The sequence below is a fragment of the Pongo abelii genome, chromosome 6, assembly GCF_028885655.2.
Source record: "Pongo abelii isolate AG06213 chromosome 6, NHGRI_mPonAbe1-v2.0_pri, whole genome shotgun sequence".
Classification (NCBI taxonomy): domain Eukaryota; kingdom Metazoa; phylum Chordata; class Mammalia; order Primates; family Hominidae; genus Pongo; species Pongo abelii.
Genome location: NC_071991.2, coordinates 138,114,906 through 138,132,494, shown reverse-complemented (window position 1 = coordinate 138,132,494; position 17,589 = coordinate 138,114,906). Strand labels below are relative to the sequence as shown.

Sequence of the window (17,589 nt, the reverse complement as noted above, 5' to 3'; positions counted from 1 at the left end):
TTTTTTTTTTTTTTTTTTGTAGATTCTCGCCTCTATTGAGCTGCTGGCCCGCTCATTGCCAAAAATTCACCGCAGTGCATCAGAACCCTCCTTGAATCGGGCTGGTTTCCAAACAGAGGATTTTAGTCTATATGCTTGTGCTTCTCCAAAAACACCCATCCAGGCAGGGGGATATGGTGCGTTTCCCGTCCACTGAAACAAATGAGTGAAAGAGTTCAGGAGAGTAGCAACAAAAGGAAAATAAATGAACATATGTTTGCTTATATGTTAAATTGAATAAAATACTCTCTTTTTTTTTTTTAAGGTGAACCAAAGAACACTTGTGTGGTTAAAGACTAGACATAATTTTCCCCAAACTAAAATTTATACTTAACATTGGATTTTTAACGTCCAAGGGTTAAAATACATAGACATTGCTAAAAATTGGCAGAGCCTCTTCTAGAGGCTTTACTTTCTGTTCCGGGTCTGTTTCATTCACTTGGTTATTTTAAGTAGTAAACTTCAGTTTCTCATGCAACTTTTGTTACCAGCTATCACATGTCCACTAGGGACTCCAGAAGAAGACCCTACCTATCTATGCCTGTGTTTGCAGGTGAGAAGTTGGCAGCCGGTTAGCCTGGGTTAGATAAGGCAAACTGAACAGATCTAATTTAGGAAGTCAATAGAATTTAATAATTCTATTATTCTTCTTAATACTTTTTCCATAACTATTTCTTTTTATAACAATTTGGAAAATGTGGATGTCCTTTATTTCCTTGAAGCAATAAACTAAGTTTCTTTTTATAAATTTTGAGTGCAGGTGACCAAAAATATTGCTGAGGAGTGGCATGTTTGACATGAGTAAAATGTCTTAACTTTGGATTTTTAGCAGGAAGATGTTATAAATTGGAGTTTCTTTTAAATAGCTTTTTTTAAATTACATTAAGAATGTCTCACTCATGTAGAAGTCAAATTTTGTTGCAAATGCATTGCTCCCTTCACACCCAATCCCTCCCCTGCAAAAAATCTTCACAGAATTCTGTGAGAACTTTTAGGTGTGTTTTTCTTTGAGATACCTCTGGTTGCCAAACACCAGGTAATAGATTTTTAAAGTTGTTATTATTCTTACCTCTCATGATGCATATTTTAGCAGTCACCTTATCATTGTGTCTCATGTTCTGTCCTCCTTATATGCTTTGCCCAGCAAGATTCTACTTATGATGGATGAATGCTCTTCTTTTTTTCATTCAGTGGTATGAAGTATTTGTTAGGGTTCTTTAATACTTATACCTTGTTGTATAGAAAATGACTGTAATGTGGTGGTCAGTGTATTCTTACTGTGATTCAGAGGGAATCACAAGTAGAAAGCAACGGCACGTGGTCCTATCAAAGATTTGGCCATCTCTGCTTCACTGTCAGCCTCTTAACTATATCTTCACTTACTCAATTTGGTTTTGTCATGATTTTTAAATGTAGCCAATAGTTCAAGTTTCTTCCAGTAAACAGACATCTGTATAAATGCCTCCTTGAAGTCAATAAAGAAGAAAATTGAGAAGACTTTAAATTAATGATAATTTAGTTTTTAAGTACCCACAAATAAATTTTTGAAACATTTTCTTTATTTGAATAGTTAGATGTCATCCAGGAAAATCACTCAATAATAATTACGGCAAACCTTTAACCCCTCATTTGGGTAGCTTAAGATAAGTAATGCCATTATGATTTCAGAATTGATTCATGACTTTAGTTAAGAAAATGAAAAGGAACGTTTCACGTATTTTAAAAAATGATACTAAGGAATAAAGAAGTATAACTATTGGAAAATATCTAAGTATATGATTTTTAAATCCTCCAGTGGCATTAAAGATATGATTATTAGTAATTGTTAGATAGAGTTTTATTCATTCACAAATAGAAGACTAGCAAGCATGTAACTAACAAAGTTTTTACAAAATTGACTTTGTGGAATGCTCCAAAGGTTTGGCCATTTTGAGGCACAAGGTCAAGGGGTCTTTTTATTGATAGAGCTCCTTCTATAATTTCCCAGCATACCTGCCTCACGGTTATCTTCCTTTCACTGTTCACTCTCTTTTTCTTCTCAATGCCATCCTGCCTAGGCTCCCGTCATCTGCATCTGACGCCTTTCCTTTCTTTCTTTACTAGTCTCCTTTGCGATGGGCGTGGCTAAGCTCTGTAGAGCCACTCAGAAACTCATTGTTCCATTCTGTAGTCAGTAAAACATGCCTCCAAAGTATCACAGAGTAATTCTACTCTCTCTTTTAAATTAGGTCCACCGGAAATGTTAGTGAAAGGACATTAAAAATGTGACAGGTACATGTTTAGCTAACGTGGATCTGGAGAAATAGGAAGCAGTAGAATTAAATGTTTCCCTTTCAGGTTTAATTGTATTTGTTCTTGGGTTTTTATACTGAGTTTTAAATATATTCTCCAAATAAAAACATTATTTTTTCTAACCATATGTAGAGTTAATCTCTTTGACTAAGTAATTGAAACAAAAGAACATTTGTTCTTTTGTAACTGCTTTTTTCCTAAAACCTGAGCCCTCTTTTTTTTGAAATTAAAGTTGATTTCCTTCTTCAGTAAGGAAACCTTTTTATAAATTTATTTTGCATTTTAAAGGTTTTACTAATCAATGATGAGGAAAAAGATTTGTCTTCTTGATTTTAAATAGTTTCAGGATCACAGGATGTAATCAGATGCTTCCGATTTATTTATTTTCAGGTATTACACTAGCCATTTAATCTTTTTTATTTATTTATTTTCTTCCTGCCCCTTGGATGACATATACTAGCCATTTAGATACTAAACTCTAATAGTTAAACCAATAGTTAAAATTGTCCTCCCTAAAACAGTGGCTATTTAATATACCAGCTTAAGTGGCCTTTCCCCAAGTGAGTCACTCTTAGTTTAAGAAAATTATGTGCCTTTTTAAAAAATATTATGAAATGGTACTTCATGACAGAAACATTTTATCAGTTATAGTCTTATTTGATTGAAAATTATTGAGCATTTCTGTAGAACTTTTTACTTTACTAAATATTTCATCTCTCCTGTGACTGTTTTCTCAAAGAATTTAAAAGACTCGATGTGTCTATGCCAGAATGTTTCTCATCCTTTTGAAACTGCCTGGGCCAGGCGTAGTGGCTCACGCTGTAATCCCAGCACTTTTGGAGGCCAAGGTGGGCAGATCGCGTGAGCCCAGGAGTTTGAGACCAGCCTGGACAACATGGCGAAACGCTGTCTCTACAAAAAAATTTAAAAATTAGCCAAGCATAGTGGTGCACAACTGTAGCCCCAGCCACTCAGGAGGCTGACGTGGGAGGATCGCTTGAACCTGGGAGGCGGAGGCTGCTGTGAGCCTTCATCGTGCCACTGCACTCCAGCCTGGGCAACAAAGCAAAACCCTGTCTCAAAAAAAGAAAAGAAAAAAAGAAACTGCTTGAAAGTCATGACAAAGAATGTCAGGAGGGGACTTACTCTGGCTGCAGTTGACTTTCTCCTTAAATGTCAAGTAGTGATTGATTTGGGTAAGAAGTAACCTGTTATTTTTCATAACATACTTTAAGGAATTTATCAAATTCTATGTATAATGCCCATTAAAATATACTCCATTCTGGAATGAAGGGTAAGAGTAATATTTTTGAACTAGTTAATAAAGTCCTTAGCTTTCACATAAACCATGATATTTGAGGTGTCTAAAATCACAGGGTCTTTTTTTTTTTTTTTTCCAGTCTTCCCAGTTGTTCTCTGCTCTATTCCTAAATAAAGTTAACTTGAAAATGCATGGCCAGTTGTGGTGGCTCACACCTGTAATCCCAGCACTTTGGGAGGCTGAGGCGGATGGATTACTTGAGGCCAGTTCGAGACCAGCCTGGCCAACATGGCAAAACCCTGTCTCTACCAAAAATACAAAAATTAGCTGGGCGTGGTGGTGTGCACCTGTAGTCCAGCTATTTGGGAGGCTGAGGCACAAGAATTGCTTGAACCTAGGAGGCAGAGGTTGCAGTGAGCCAAGACTGCACCACTGCACTCCAGCCTGGGTAATAGAGCAAGACTCTTTCTCAAAAAAAGAAACAGAAAATGCAGCTTAAATTATCCTCAACCTGAAAGAAGGGGAAAGAAAATATTTCAATTTGGCCTCAAATTGATTTTTTTTATTAATATACCAAGATTTTTTTTAAGACACAGAGTATCTAGGTATTTCACTTCAAATAACTTCACACAAGCAGAGTTGGCTCTTCAAATAAAAGACGGGCAGGAAGTAGAATAGTAGAGATTTCCAGATAGGCAAGAAGGAATCATTAAGAAAAGATACTTTTTCTGAAAGCAGATTCATCACCTGTTACTCCCATGTTTTCCTTAAATTCTCCATGATTTTAGGGACATTTTAAGAGTCTTATTTTATTGATGCCTAAACTATGATTCTTTCCTTTTTTTCCCCTCAACACCAAGTGTGACTATAAAAAGGACTGCATTCTGTTAGAAGCACTAGACTTGATAGAGTGATAGTGTTTGCTTTGTTTGTATTTGATTTGGAGTTTGTTGGTAAAAATTTCTTCTTTGTGCAGTTGTTTGGTTTTAAATTTTTTTGGAGACAGAGTCTTGCTCTGTCATTCAGTCTGGAGTGCAGTGGTGCAGTACCACCACACCCTGGTAATTTTTGTTTTTGTTTTTGAGACAGAGTCTCATTCTCTTGCCCAGGCTGGAGTGTAGTGGTGTGAGCTCAGCTAACTGCAGCCTCTGCCTCCCGGGTTCAAGTGATTCTCCTGCCTCAGCCTCCTGAGTAGCTGGAATTACAGGTAGTGGCACCACACCTAATTTTTTTTTTTCCCCCAGTAGAAACAGTTTCACCATGTTGGCCAGGCTGGTCTCGAACTCCTGACCTCAGGTGATCTGCTCACCTCAGCCTCCCAAAGTGCTGGGATTACAGGCTTGAGCCACTGGGCCTGGCCCTAATTTTTGTATTTTTAGTAGAGAGAGAGTTTCGCCATGTTGGCCAGGCTGGTCTTGAACTCCTGGCCTCAGATGATCCACCCTCCTCCGCCTCCCAAAGTGCTGGGATTACAGGCATGAGCCACCTCGCCGGCCTGGTTTTTATTTTTAAGACTAATATTTAAGTTTGTGGAGTATGACACTTCGACAAAATGAAATTTCTAATCGTTATAATGAGCAGGAAACATCTGAAGTTTGTGTGTGTGTGTGTGTGTGTGTGTGTGTGTGTGTGTGTGTGTGTGTGTGTGTGTGTATTTTGTTTTGTTTTCGAGACAGGGTTTTGTTACTCAGGCTGGAGTGCAGTGGTACAATCCTGGCTCACTGCAGCCTCAACCTGCTGGTCTCAAGTGATCCTCCCACTTCAGCCTCCTCTAGGTAGCTGGGACTACATGCATGTGCCACCACATTCAACTGATTTTTTTTTTTTTTTTTTTTTTTTTTTTTTGTAGAGACAGGGTCTCACTATGTTGCCCTACCTGGTCTCAAACTCCTGGGCTCAAGCAGTCCTCCTGCCTCGGCCTCCTGAAGTGCTGGAATTATAGGCATGAACCACTGTGCCCAACCTTAGCTGAAGATTTTTTAAAGTATTTTTTAATGTAATATATTAACATTTGGCTTAGATATTAGCATTTTCTGATTTTTTTATTTAATAGATTAATTCTAGGCATTTTCATAAAGATTTCTTTTCTGTAAATCTTATTTTTACATTGACTTCCTTTAATGAGATTTGGATTTGGCTAGATACATGATTACTCATAAGAATGTTGCAAGTCACTTTAAAGAAACATTAAAACACTAAAAATAGCAACCTTAAAATTATAAGTACTCAAACTGTAAGCAACAATAGTAAAATATTTGTATATTTCTGGAGTGTGTTACCATAATAGCCTCCTATGATTATACTCCAAATGTTTTACTCTAAGGTCTTAGTAATTTAATTTAGCCTTTTTTTTTTTTTAAATCAGTGCTAGATTCCCCAATCCTCTTAACTTTAAATATAAGGCAGTAATTCTTTTACCCTTTCTTGATGTTTGGACTCACAATACCTTAGTTAATTGCTGTTAAAAGGAATCCATGCGTAGAAAGAGATAATATGACTATCTGCAGTTCATTAGTAGTCGTATTCAGATTGGGAAAACAAAGTGTTAATTGTTGAAAGTTGTTTAGGGGACTGCTGGGTCTTGGAGTCAGCACCTGGGTTTGCATTCCATCTCTGCAATTTTCTGTGTATGATCTCAGGCAAGTTACTTGACCACTCTAAACGCTGGCTGCCTCATCTATATAATATAGATAATAGCATCTGCCTCATAGGGTTATTATGAGGATTGGATGCAGATGTGTACAAACTGTTCCGTGAGGCATCGGGCACTCAGTCAGTCACTAATACTATCAGCTTACAAAGCTGAGGATTCAGTCATCCAGTCATTAGCAATCTGTTGTTGGGATGTGCCAACGTTATCTAGCAACCAGTTGGAATCTGATAGCAATCAGAAATTAGATAGGTTATTCCTGGATTAAACAGTATATTCATATAAGTGATTGCTTGGATCCTCATCAGAAGCTGCTATTGTAAAATAGTGATATGGCTGGCCGGGCGTGGTGGCTCACGCCTGTAATCCCAGCACTTTGGGAGGCCAAGGCGGGCGGATCATGAGGTCAGGAGATCGAGACCATCCTAACTAACACAGTGAAACCCCGTCTCTACTAAAAATACAAAAAAATTAGCCAGGCGTGGCTTCCTGTGCCTGTAGTCCCAGCTTCTGGGGAGGCTGAGACAGGGCTTGCAGTGAGCTGAGATCACACCACTGCACTCCAGCCTGGATGACAGAGCAAGACTCCGTCTCAAAAAAAAAAAGAAAAATAGTGGTATGGCTGACTAAATTTTGTTAATTGTCGGTTATTAACTAATCCCCAGCAATTAACTATAGTGTGTATAACAGGAACTGGCCTTTAGTTACAAGTAGAAACTATGGACAAAATGGTAGATGAAAAATAATGGTGGCCGGGTGCGGTGACTCACACCTGTAATCCCAGCACTTTGGGAGGCCGAGGCAGGCAGATTACCTGAGGTCAGGAGTTTGAGACCAGCCTGGCCAACATGGTGAAACTCCATCTCCACTAAAAATACAAAAATTAGCCAGGCCTGGTGGCGGGTGCCTGTATTCCCAGCTACTTGGGAGGCTGAGGCAGGAGAATCACTTGAACCCAGGAGGTAGAGGTTGCAATGAGCCGAGATTGCACCATTGCACTCCAGCCTGGGCAACAAAAGCAAAACTCCATCTCAAAAAAAAAAAGAAAAGAAAAATAATGGCATGAAGCCCCCAGATTCATTAAGCTAAAGGAGCATGATATCACAAAGGTACTTTGCGTTTAAAGAATTCTTTATGCTGATAATTATGTTCAGTGACATGTGCCTATATTTAATTTTTTGTTAGTTTGAAGGTGAAATTAACTAGAAAATGGGCGGTCTGGATCTTCTTTCTCTCTGTCAAATGTGTGGTGTGAACAAATCAGTTGACCTCTTAATTGTATCTTTAGCAAAATGAGGATAACTACTGCCTCTCTCCTCCTAATAGTGGCATTACAATAATATGATAGGTGAAAATGAGTTGATAATTCAGAGGTGGAAGTATTCTACAAATTGACATTACTACTTTACATTCAGTTTCTGAGAAATTTTGTTCGTTGGAACTGTTTTCAGCTTGATCAGAACCATGATACATAAAACCCAACTGGGAAATTCTCTGCCGCCTTGCTATTTAATTGTTAGAGCTGAACCATATTCTGCATACTATATATGTTGTGTTCTTCCATGGGTTTCAGCCGTTTTTGCTTTTAAATTAGCAATGCTGTTGCTAGACTTGAAATATATAACTAGTTACTTTTCGATGAAGCGCAAATGAGGCTTTTCTGTGTCTCTAGGTTATTTGAGATGACTTTTTTAAAATTAGCTCTTGTCCTCCCTCTACAGGAGAATTTGCAGCCTTCAAGTAGCCACCATCATGGCAGCATCTGCTCTTATTTCTTAAGTCTTGTGTTCGTACAATTTGTTAACATCAAAACACAGTTCTGTTCCTCAAATCTTTTTTTAAAGATACAAAATTTCCAATGCATAAGCTGATGTGGAACAGAATGGAATTTCCCATCCAACAAAAGAGGAAAGAATGTTTTAGGAACCAGAATTCTCTGCTGCCAGTGTTTCTTCAACAAAAATACCACGAGCATACAAGTCTGCCCAGTCCCAGGAAGAAAGAGGAGAGACCCTGAATTCTGACCTTTTGATGGTCAGGCATGATGGAAAAGAAACTGCTGCTACAGCTTGGGAGATTTGCTATGGAAAGTCTGCCAGTCAACTTTGCCCTTCTAACCACCAGATCAATTTGTGGCTGATCATCTGATGGGGCAGTTTCAATCACCAAGCATCGTTCTCTTTCCTGTTCTGGAATTTTGTTGTGGAGCTCTTTCCCCTAGTGACCACCAGTTAGTTTCTGAGGGATGGAACAAAAATGCAGCTTGCCCTTTCTATGTGGTGCGTGTTCAGGCCTTGACAAATTTTATCAAAAGGAAACTATTTTATTTAAATGGAGGCTGAGCGATGAGGAGTAGATGCGTCTTGGTATGGAGGAAAAGGGCATGCTGCATCTTCTTCCTGACCTCTGGGGTCTCTGGCCTTTTGTTTCCTTGCTCACTGAGGGGTCTGCCTAACCAAGCAGGCTAGATAGTGCTGGCACACATTGCCTTCTTTCTCATTGGGTCCAGCAATGAAGATAGGTGTTTGGGTTTTTTTTTTTTCCTCCACAATGTAGCAAATTCTCAGGAAATACAGTTTATATCTTCCTCCTATGCTCTTCCAGTCACCAACTACTTATGCGGCTACTTTGTCCAGGGCACAAAATGCCATGGCAGTATCTATCTAAACTCCCACAAAACTGCTTAATAACAGTTTTGAATGTGAGAAATTTAGATAATTTAAATATAAGGTACAGGTTTTAATTTCTGAGTTTCTTCTTTTATATTTTTATTAAAAAGAAAATAATTTTCAAATTTAATTGAATTGGAAAAAAACAATACTTCCCACCAGAATTATGTATCCTGAAAATTGTATTTTTGTTATATAGACAGCTTTTAAGAAAGATCATTATCCTTTTCTCTACCTAAATATGAGGAGTCTTAGCATAATGACAAATATTTATAATTTTTCAATTAATGGTACTTGCTGGATCCACATTAACATCTTTGCTAATAATCTCATTGTTTCTTCCAACTGATTCCTAACACTACATCCCACATCTTCTTTCTAGTCTTTTATCTAGAATATGCAACCTAAAATAAAAATGGTGGCGTCTCCATTCATTCTCCTTCTTCCTTTTTTCCCAAGCCTGATCTTCAAAAGGTTGGGCAATTTGGCAGCTGAATTCCCAGACAGAGAATAGAGCAATTTTAGGGACATTAGGACTGAGGGAGGATGTGGGAAACCTGTCATCAGTTGTTTTTATAGAAAGAGCTGGCATTCATTAAGAACCTAAATCTTATCTTTGCACAAATGGAAAATATAACCTAGTTATAGTTTCTTTTGGCCTTTATTAAAGGGTAATATCAATCACAGTCATAGCAAAGAAAGCGGATATATTAATGGCAAATTAATGGAAAACCTCCCTTATCAGGAATCTAGACTCAGAATTTAGGAACACAAATCAAACCAGATAGACCAACCAAGCTATAGCCAAGGACTTGAAAGAGATTAAACGAGACCCAGAATAAATCAGGGAATTAGAAATTGTTACTTAAAAATTTCAGATTGTAACTCCAGGCCCTGCTGTCTATATTTCAGCCACTAAAAGCTCACTACCATTAGATTTTTGCTAACATACATGTATTCAGAAGAAAGCCTATTGAAATTTTCATTGTCTTGTAAAAGGTTGTCCTAGTAAAATGGAAAAGATCCTTAAGTTATTAATCAGTTTGAAAAGCAAATTTGTTTTTAAGTTTTACGTCAGCAGGGCAGTGTCTTAAAAATTTCAGAAATTGCAGAGGTGGAAATAATTCACGCTGATTTGAAGAACATCTTCTGTGCAATAATACTGCCTCTCTGGAAAAGCATTGGCTGTTTTTTCTTTTTAAATATATCTCTAGATGCTTTTAAATGTGGCTGTGTTCCCTTTACCAAGATAGGCTTCAAGTTTCCACAGGTAGAGAGACCTGGGCTTGAACAAGAGGATGTGTTTCATGTCCTGCTGAGGAGGCAGAACATGTGCAGCCTGGGTCCGGGACTGCCTCCGTGGGGCAGGGGCAGGGGCAGTACCATTAGGGAGGAAGCTTAGCATTTCAGTTTCTTAAACAATATTTAGGGTGGTACACTTTTTCTTCCCTTGCATTTTAGAATAGGCTGGTATCTCATTTGAACAGGGGAGCAAACTTGATCTCAAATGAAGCTGTGCCCAGGAACCAGGCTTAGCATATTGAGATTTTTATAGAGACCTTAAAAAATAAAATATTTAAACCTCTCTTTTCTTCCTTTTTCTATGAAATAGGTTTTTTCTCTGGTTTACAAATGACATGAAAATAGGTTTTATTTGTGTTTTATCTGCTTTATTTTTTGATGCTTAGACAACAGTTAGACTTACTGAGCTCCTAAAAAAACGAGGAAGAAGTCCTTATTTGTGAAAAGCACTTTATGAGTAATTGTATAGACAGTATGTGGCTGCGTCACTGATCATCTTGTGAGGGTGTAACAGTCTTGTCTGTAAAGTGGCTGCAGTGCCTTCTGTAGTGTGTTTTACTTTTGGTGGGGAGAGGTGAAGCCTTCTGAAAAATTTGAGAGCAACTATAGAGGATTGTAACTGTAGTACTCCTGATGGACTTTTTTCATCGTTAGAGTCAAGGACCTAGACTTTTGCCACTGAAATAATATTGACCAAAAAAATAGTTTATAAAAGAGATTTGTGAATAGAAAATTCAGTGTGATCATTTGTTGTTAATGTGCACCTTAAAAGAAGATTCTGTCTAGCTGTCAAATTCTGTCAAATTCCTGAATATCTCACCCCTGATTGTATTTGAGATCTAGTAGGGCATACTGGGGCATTTTAGAAGATAAAATCCCATACAAATGATATATGCTATATTTATGTTGGTGTTGGAGAAGAAAGAGCAGTATATAAAGAAAGAATTCAAGACTGCAGCACCGTCAACCTGAAACTTTGTAAATATTTCCTAGCTTCTGGTTTGGTGCAGTGACAGCACTTTCATCACAGGATGTTACGTTGTATTCATCAGGCGGAGTGCGAGCTGCTGCACACCCTCCTCAGATCTCACCTGTCCCCACTGTACATCCACCCGCCAGCCGCTTGCAAACCTCATCTCTAGCTTTAGTTTGAAACCACATTGCAGGGTTCAGGTGACCTCTTCAAAAAACTACCTCTTCAGAATGAGGTAATGAATAGTTATTTATTTTAAAATAGGAAAAGTCAGGAGCTCTAGAACATGACGATGATTTAAGATTTTAACTTTTTTTTGTGTACTTGTATTTGAGCACTCTCATTTTGTCCTAAAGGGCATTATACATTTAAGCAGTAATACTGTAAAAAAATGTGTTGCTCAGAATATCTGAATGTTGTTGAAAGTGGTGCCAGAACCGGTTTAGGGGTACGTTTCAGAATCTTAACCTTGAGTCAATTGCATGAAATTAAATAGCTGTGGTATCACTTCACTAACAGTGATGTAATTTTAATTTTCAGTAGGCTTGGCATGACAGTACATCCTCATAATGAGCTTGCTGCAGCTTTGTCACATGCACAGGCATTCATAGAAAGACTGCCCAGCTAAGACGGTAGAATGATTACTCTTTTTGCAAGATTCTCTTCTTTGTCCAAGTTGGCATTGTTAGTGCTAGAATACCAGCACCTTGAGACTAGCAGATTCCAACCATTAGGCTATAAACACCATAGCCAGAGATGGAAGGTTTACTGTGAGTATGAACAGCAAATAGCTTACAGGTCATGTGTTGAAATGGTGTAGGTGAGGCTCTAGAAAAATACCTTGACAATTTGCCAAATGATCTTACTGTGCCTTCATGATGCAATAAAAAAGCTAACATTTTAGCAGAAATCAGTGATTTGTGAAGAGAGCAGCCACTCTGGTTTAACTCAGCTGTGTTAATAATTTTTAGAGTGCAATTTAGACTGCATAGGTAAATGCACTAAAGAGTTTATAGCCAAAATCATATTTAACAATGAGAAAACACACAGGTAAATTTTCAGTGAACAAAATTATTTTTTTAAAGCACATAATCCCTAGTATAGTCAGATATATTTATCACATAGAGCAACTAGGTTGAAAATATAGTTCAGTGACATTTCTAGAGAAACTTTTTCTACTCCCATAGGCTCTTCAAAGCATGGAACTTTTATACAACAGAAATGTTGACAGAAATTGCTGTAGTTTAGGGTTGAAGTACTGTATGATGGGCAGCAATCACGTATTAACTTAGAAGGGGAAATTGAAATATAGGACCGAATTTGGTTTTATCAGTTTCCAGAGTACTGCTGCCAACCTAGACACTGATTTTTCAGAGTTTGAAATGTACATTTCTTCCCAGGACTTGATTGCACATGAAGCTGGACTGCGTTAGTCATCCTGTCCCAAAGCGCTGTGGGGGCCAGGGTGGAGGTCTCAAGGCGTCCTTTATGACCTGGCCGTTGGATGTAAAAGAAAGCATATTCCATACTGTGGTTCTTGTGTCTTGTTTCATTCCTCACCATTGAAAGAAGAAGTCCATGTATTGTCTCCAGCGCATCCTTGAAATGTTACACTGGGATGGATTACTGATGCCCATCGGTAGTTGAGCCCCAGAAGAGGGTAGTAGCATCTCTGCCTCAGGCGATGATTTGTAGCTTGGCCAGAGGACAGCAGAGTCACCAGTGTATCTGTGGTCCATGTTGCTAGCTCTGGTAAAATTAAAAATACTGGTAAGATGTTTGTTTTATTAGTACACTAGACAGTAAGCTCTATTTTGTTGTTTTCAAATAACCTATTTTCACTTTTGTTTGGGCAAAGACATTTAAATCAAAATTCAATTCTAATTTTTGTTAATTGTGGAAAGGGTAATTAACAGTTCCTATCAGGTATTTTTAATGTGGAAAAGGACAGAAACCCAACTCCTAAAATCTTAAATTAAGGTAACAGTGCTTTAAAAAAAAAAAAAATGCATGGGGCAATTAGTCCGCAACTCAACGAGTGACTAAAGTACTTTTATTTAACATCCACAACTTCAACTATTAAGTTTTATTAATTACTAAATCAACTTTATTAAAATGTTGACATTTATTTAGCTATTTTGAATAATTATAGTGACTTGACGAGTGTGTATGAGGACACAGCCAATGTAAGCCAGTGTATCCATTTTTTAGAGGTGCATTTTTTTTTTAAAGAATTCTGTAGATGGAAGTGCTCTGAAAACAACTAAAATATGTTTATTCATGGTAGTATCAAAAAATGTTTTGTACAAACCATCTGCTTCTCCCGGCCAGCCGAGTTCATTCTCCAGCACCATGACCACTGGTTCTCACGTACAGCACAGATGCGGGAGAGTTGGCAGAAAATTTGTGAAGAGATGCCGCAAAGGAAGGGTCTGTTTACAGGGATGGGATTGGGGGTTTTGATGAAGTTGCTTAGTCCTGGTTTTGTTTTGAAAATTACTGCGTTGCATTTTTGTGTTAAGTTTTTGAACCCACGCGTGTTTTGGTGGAGTATGAGTTGGAAGTCACTGCAGACTAGCATAAAACAAAGCTCACAGAGTAGGTACAGATGTAGAGAACAGAGACCAAAATGGGGTGAGGTGGCAGTAAATCTAGGATAGGGAAAAATTAATGTGAGGGTGGGAAATAAACTGTAATTACCTGAAATCAAATGTAAGAGTGCAATAAGTATGCTTTTTATTCTAAGCTGTGAACGGTTTTTTTTAAGAATCATTCCTTCCTAATACATTTGTGTATGTTCCATAGCTGATTAAAACCAGCTATATCAACATATAATGCCTTTTTATTCATGTTAATGACCAACATAAGTGACTTGCCTTTATGTCTTATTTATCTTCATGTTATGTTAGTTTACATACAGGGGTGTATGTCTCTGTGCTGTCCCCTTCTCCCGCCTTCATTTTAAAATGCATCCATGGGTCCTCCGTGTTTCCTTTGGCCATGCCACATAATATAGACTCAGTTTGGCCTTCATGATATCGCCTGATTTTTGAGGACTGTATCACAGTGATATGTATTTGTTGTAATCTCATTTGTTGGTTGTACATCTGATCCTTTCCTCAACACAGCAATTGCTGCCTTTCCTAAGATAGGATCATACAACTGATCAGGGGATTGAATTTGATCATTCATCAACATGTGTCTCTCTGAATTTTATTCAGTAGTTGTCATTGCTCTTTGGTTTAGACCAAGAAAAAGGAAATCCCCCCTTTTCATGTATTCCTTGGTTTGAGGACAGGACTCCTGTAAGGGAGAGGAAAGGGAGATGCTTCCTGTTTGAACTGCAGTGAATTCACGGTTCCTGTTTCACCACTCTAAACCTTATGGCGACTCACACACACATTCCTCTTTTTTGTTACTGCCAAAGGTTCGGGTTTAGTACACTTCAGTTCCACTCAAGCATTGAAAAGGTTCTCATGGAGTCTGGGGCGTGCCCAGTGAAAAGATGGGGACTTTTTAATTGTCCACAGACCTCTCTATACCTGCTTTGCAAAAATTACAATGGAGTAACTATTTTTAAAGCTTATTTTTCAATTCATAAAAAAAGACATTTATTTTCAGTCAAATGGACGATGTCTCCCTCTTTTCCCCTATTCTCAATGTTTGCTTGAATCTTTTATTATTTTTTTTAATTCTCCCCCATACCCACTTCCTGATACTTTATTGGTTCTCTTTCCTGCTCAGGTCCCTTCATTTGTACTTTGGAGTTTTTCTCATGTAAATTTGTATAACAGAAAATATTGTTCAGTTTGGATAGAAAGCATGGAGAATAAAAAAAAGATAGCTGAAATTCAGATTGAAGAAATTTATTTCTGTGTAAAGTTATTTAAAAACTCTGTATTATATCAAAGGCAAAAAAAGTTCTATGTACTTGATGTGAATATGCGAATACTGCTATAATAAAGATTGACTGCATGGAGAAGTCTTCATCAAGACTATTTTTCTAACACGATTACATTCAGTAACAAAAGTAGTCAGCAGTTTTAACAGTTTTTCTAGACAATGGAGAGACTGAGAAATGTACATTTTGTTTCATACATAATGTTGGTTACTGCTTAGTGGGTAGAAGTTAAAGTAAGTTGTCAAGATTCATGCGTGGCAGGTTATACATGCTATACAACTTGTAGTGGCAACAGTCGTTTGTCAGGTGTTGGTGATGACCCTTAAATATTTGAGATGTTGTGACCTGATGTATCTTTAGTTTCAAACCACTGCTTTCCTCCACATGGTTCAGTTGGAGTATGTGTTCTACTTTAGTCATGTTTAAAGTTTATCTGCAGAAACTCACCTTAGAATTGTATTTTTTCAAACTTTTGACACAGCTTACATTTTCTATAGCAACACAGCACATGCACGCTAACATTTACTTGAAACTATGCACTCATGTTTTCTACTTCATTTTTTTTTAAGCTGGTTACCTCAGTGAGTTGATTTTCTGCATTTGATTTCATGACCCTTCCCCAAATAAAATTCACTGAAGTCTGAAAAACTCCTAGAGTATCTTCAGACAAAATATATCAAATTACTGGGCAAAATTTCCAGAAAAGAAGTAAACCGTTTTAAAACTCATCTGCAGCCAGGCGCAGTGGCTAACGCCTGTAATCCCAGCAATTTGGGAGGCCGAGGCGGGTGGATCACCTGGGGTCAGGAGTCGAGACTAGCCTGACCAACATGGTGAAACTGTCTCTACTGAAAAATACAAAAATTAGGCCAGATGCAGTGGCTCACGCCTGTAATCCCAGCACTTTGGGAGGCCGAGGCGGGCGGATCACCTGAGGTCAAGAGTTCGAGACCAGCCTGACCAACATGAAGAAACCCCGTCTCTACTAAAAATACAAAATTATCCAGCCGTGGTGGCGCATGCCTGTAATTCCAGCTACTCAGGAGGCTGAGGCAGGAGAATCGCTTGAACCCGGGAGGCGGAGGTTGTGGTGAGCCGACCGAGATTGTGCCATTGCACTCCAGCCTGGGCAACAAGGGCAAAACTCCATCTCAAAAAAAAAAAAAAAAAAAAAAAAGCCAGGCATGATGGCCAGCACCTGTAATCCCAGCTACTGGGGAGGCTGAGGCAGGAGAATCGCTTGAACCTGGGAGGCGGAGGTTGCAGTGAGCCGAGATCACGCCATTGCACTCCAGCCTGGGCAACAGAGCAAGACTCCGTCTCAAAAAAAAACACTTCACCTGTATCCTTATGTCTGAGAATAATATGAAAGAACAGAAAAGCCTAAAGAGGGCTTGTGCCTGAGGAATCTGGTTTCACCCTTCCAAACAAACAATAAAATGCTATCAAGACTTAAAAGGCTAAGGCAGGAGGATTGCTTGAGCCCAGGAGTTTGAGGCAAGCCAGGGCAATATAGCAAGACACCCACGCTAAAAATAAAAATAAATGTCAAGACTTCATTTCCTATGAACTGCAGTTTTCTCTTCTGAAAACTGTAATCCTATAATATAAACATCATAGAAATTCATTTTCTAAACCTTCATGCATGATTACAACAGAGTAATTGTGGCTTTAAGAACATATGATACCGTATATGTGAGGTTTCCCTTAAAATTTAGCCCAGAACTATGGACACTTTGGTTATTATAAAGTTGTATTATAAAGAACTCTACCACACTAGCTCTTCTGAAATTTTGTTTTATCAGGGGCTGTGACAATCAGACCTACTGTCTTTTGAGTTATATAGTTCTCCTAGACTCAAAATGTTTGTTAGGGCAAAAAGTGTTCTTAAAGAACACTGAGTTGGGCTCAGTGGCTCACGCCTATAATCCCAGCACTTTGGGAGGCTAAAGTGGGAGGATCACTTGAAGCCAGGAGTTCCAGACCAGCCTGGCCAAAAAAAAAAATTTAATTAGCTGGGCATGGTGTCATGCACCTGTGATCCCAGCTGAGGTGGGGGGAGACTGCTTGAGCCTGGGAGGTCAAGGCTGCAGTGAGCTGTGATAGCACCACTGCACTCCAGCCTGGGCGGCAGAGCAAGACCCTGTTTCGAGGGAAAAAAAAAAAAAAAAAAACTGGTCCAACTCCTCACCTATCAGTTGCTGAATTGCAGCCCTGAAGGATATGACTCGCTAGGCTTATGTAGCCAGGACCCAAGATCTGTACCATGCATTTTATATAGGTATATAATTTTGTCACGATGGCTGTAACAAGATTTGGATAGAAATGGGTATTGACTCCATGACAGTGAGTTTGTAGCCAGAAATGGATGTTGTGATAGGCATGCTCCACTTGTCCCTACTGTTGTCATCACCAATCTGGGAAGACACTGCTAGTGTAAACAAAAGGCACCTGCTGAGGCAGGTCCACACACCACCTCAGGGAGCTCCCATTTCCCTGACA

At 38.5% G+C, this 17,589-nt stretch overlaps 2 protein-coding genes across 15 annotated transcripts in view; one reads left to right on the top strand and one right to left on the bottom strand.

Moving 5' to 3' along the window:
- The window catches only part of BRAF (B-Raf proto-oncogene, serine/threonine kinase), a 207,449-nt gene extending 192,274 nt beyond the window's left edge, over nucleotides 1-15,175 (top strand). For 4 of the 14 annotated variants that reach the window (XM_054559889.2, XM_009243306.4, XM_024250473.3 and 1 more), the window contains 2 exons: nucleotides 23-176; nucleotides 7,964-15,175. In XM_054559889.2, coding sequence (XP_054415864.1) covers nucleotides 23-176; nucleotides 7,964-7,986 — 177 coding nt within the window. In that variant the 3' untranslated portion in view covers nucleotides 7,987-15,175. Of the gene's footprint in view, nucleotides 1-22; nucleotides 177-3,070; nucleotides 4,816-7,963 lie in introns of those variants that run through there. The other 10 variants (XM_054559888.2, XM_054559895.2, XM_054559894.2 and 7 more) reach the window with 5 other exon arrangements.
- The window catches only part of NDUFB2 (NADH:ubiquinone oxidoreductase subunit B2), a 25,547-nt gene continuing 20,199 nt past the window's right edge, over nucleotides 12,242-17,589 (bottom strand). Inside the window, exon 5 of the transcript XR_010140940.1 lies at nucleotides 12,242-12,935. The gene's annotated coding sequence lies outside the window, so the exon portion shown is untranslated. The remainder of the gene's footprint in view (nucleotides 12,936-17,589) is intronic.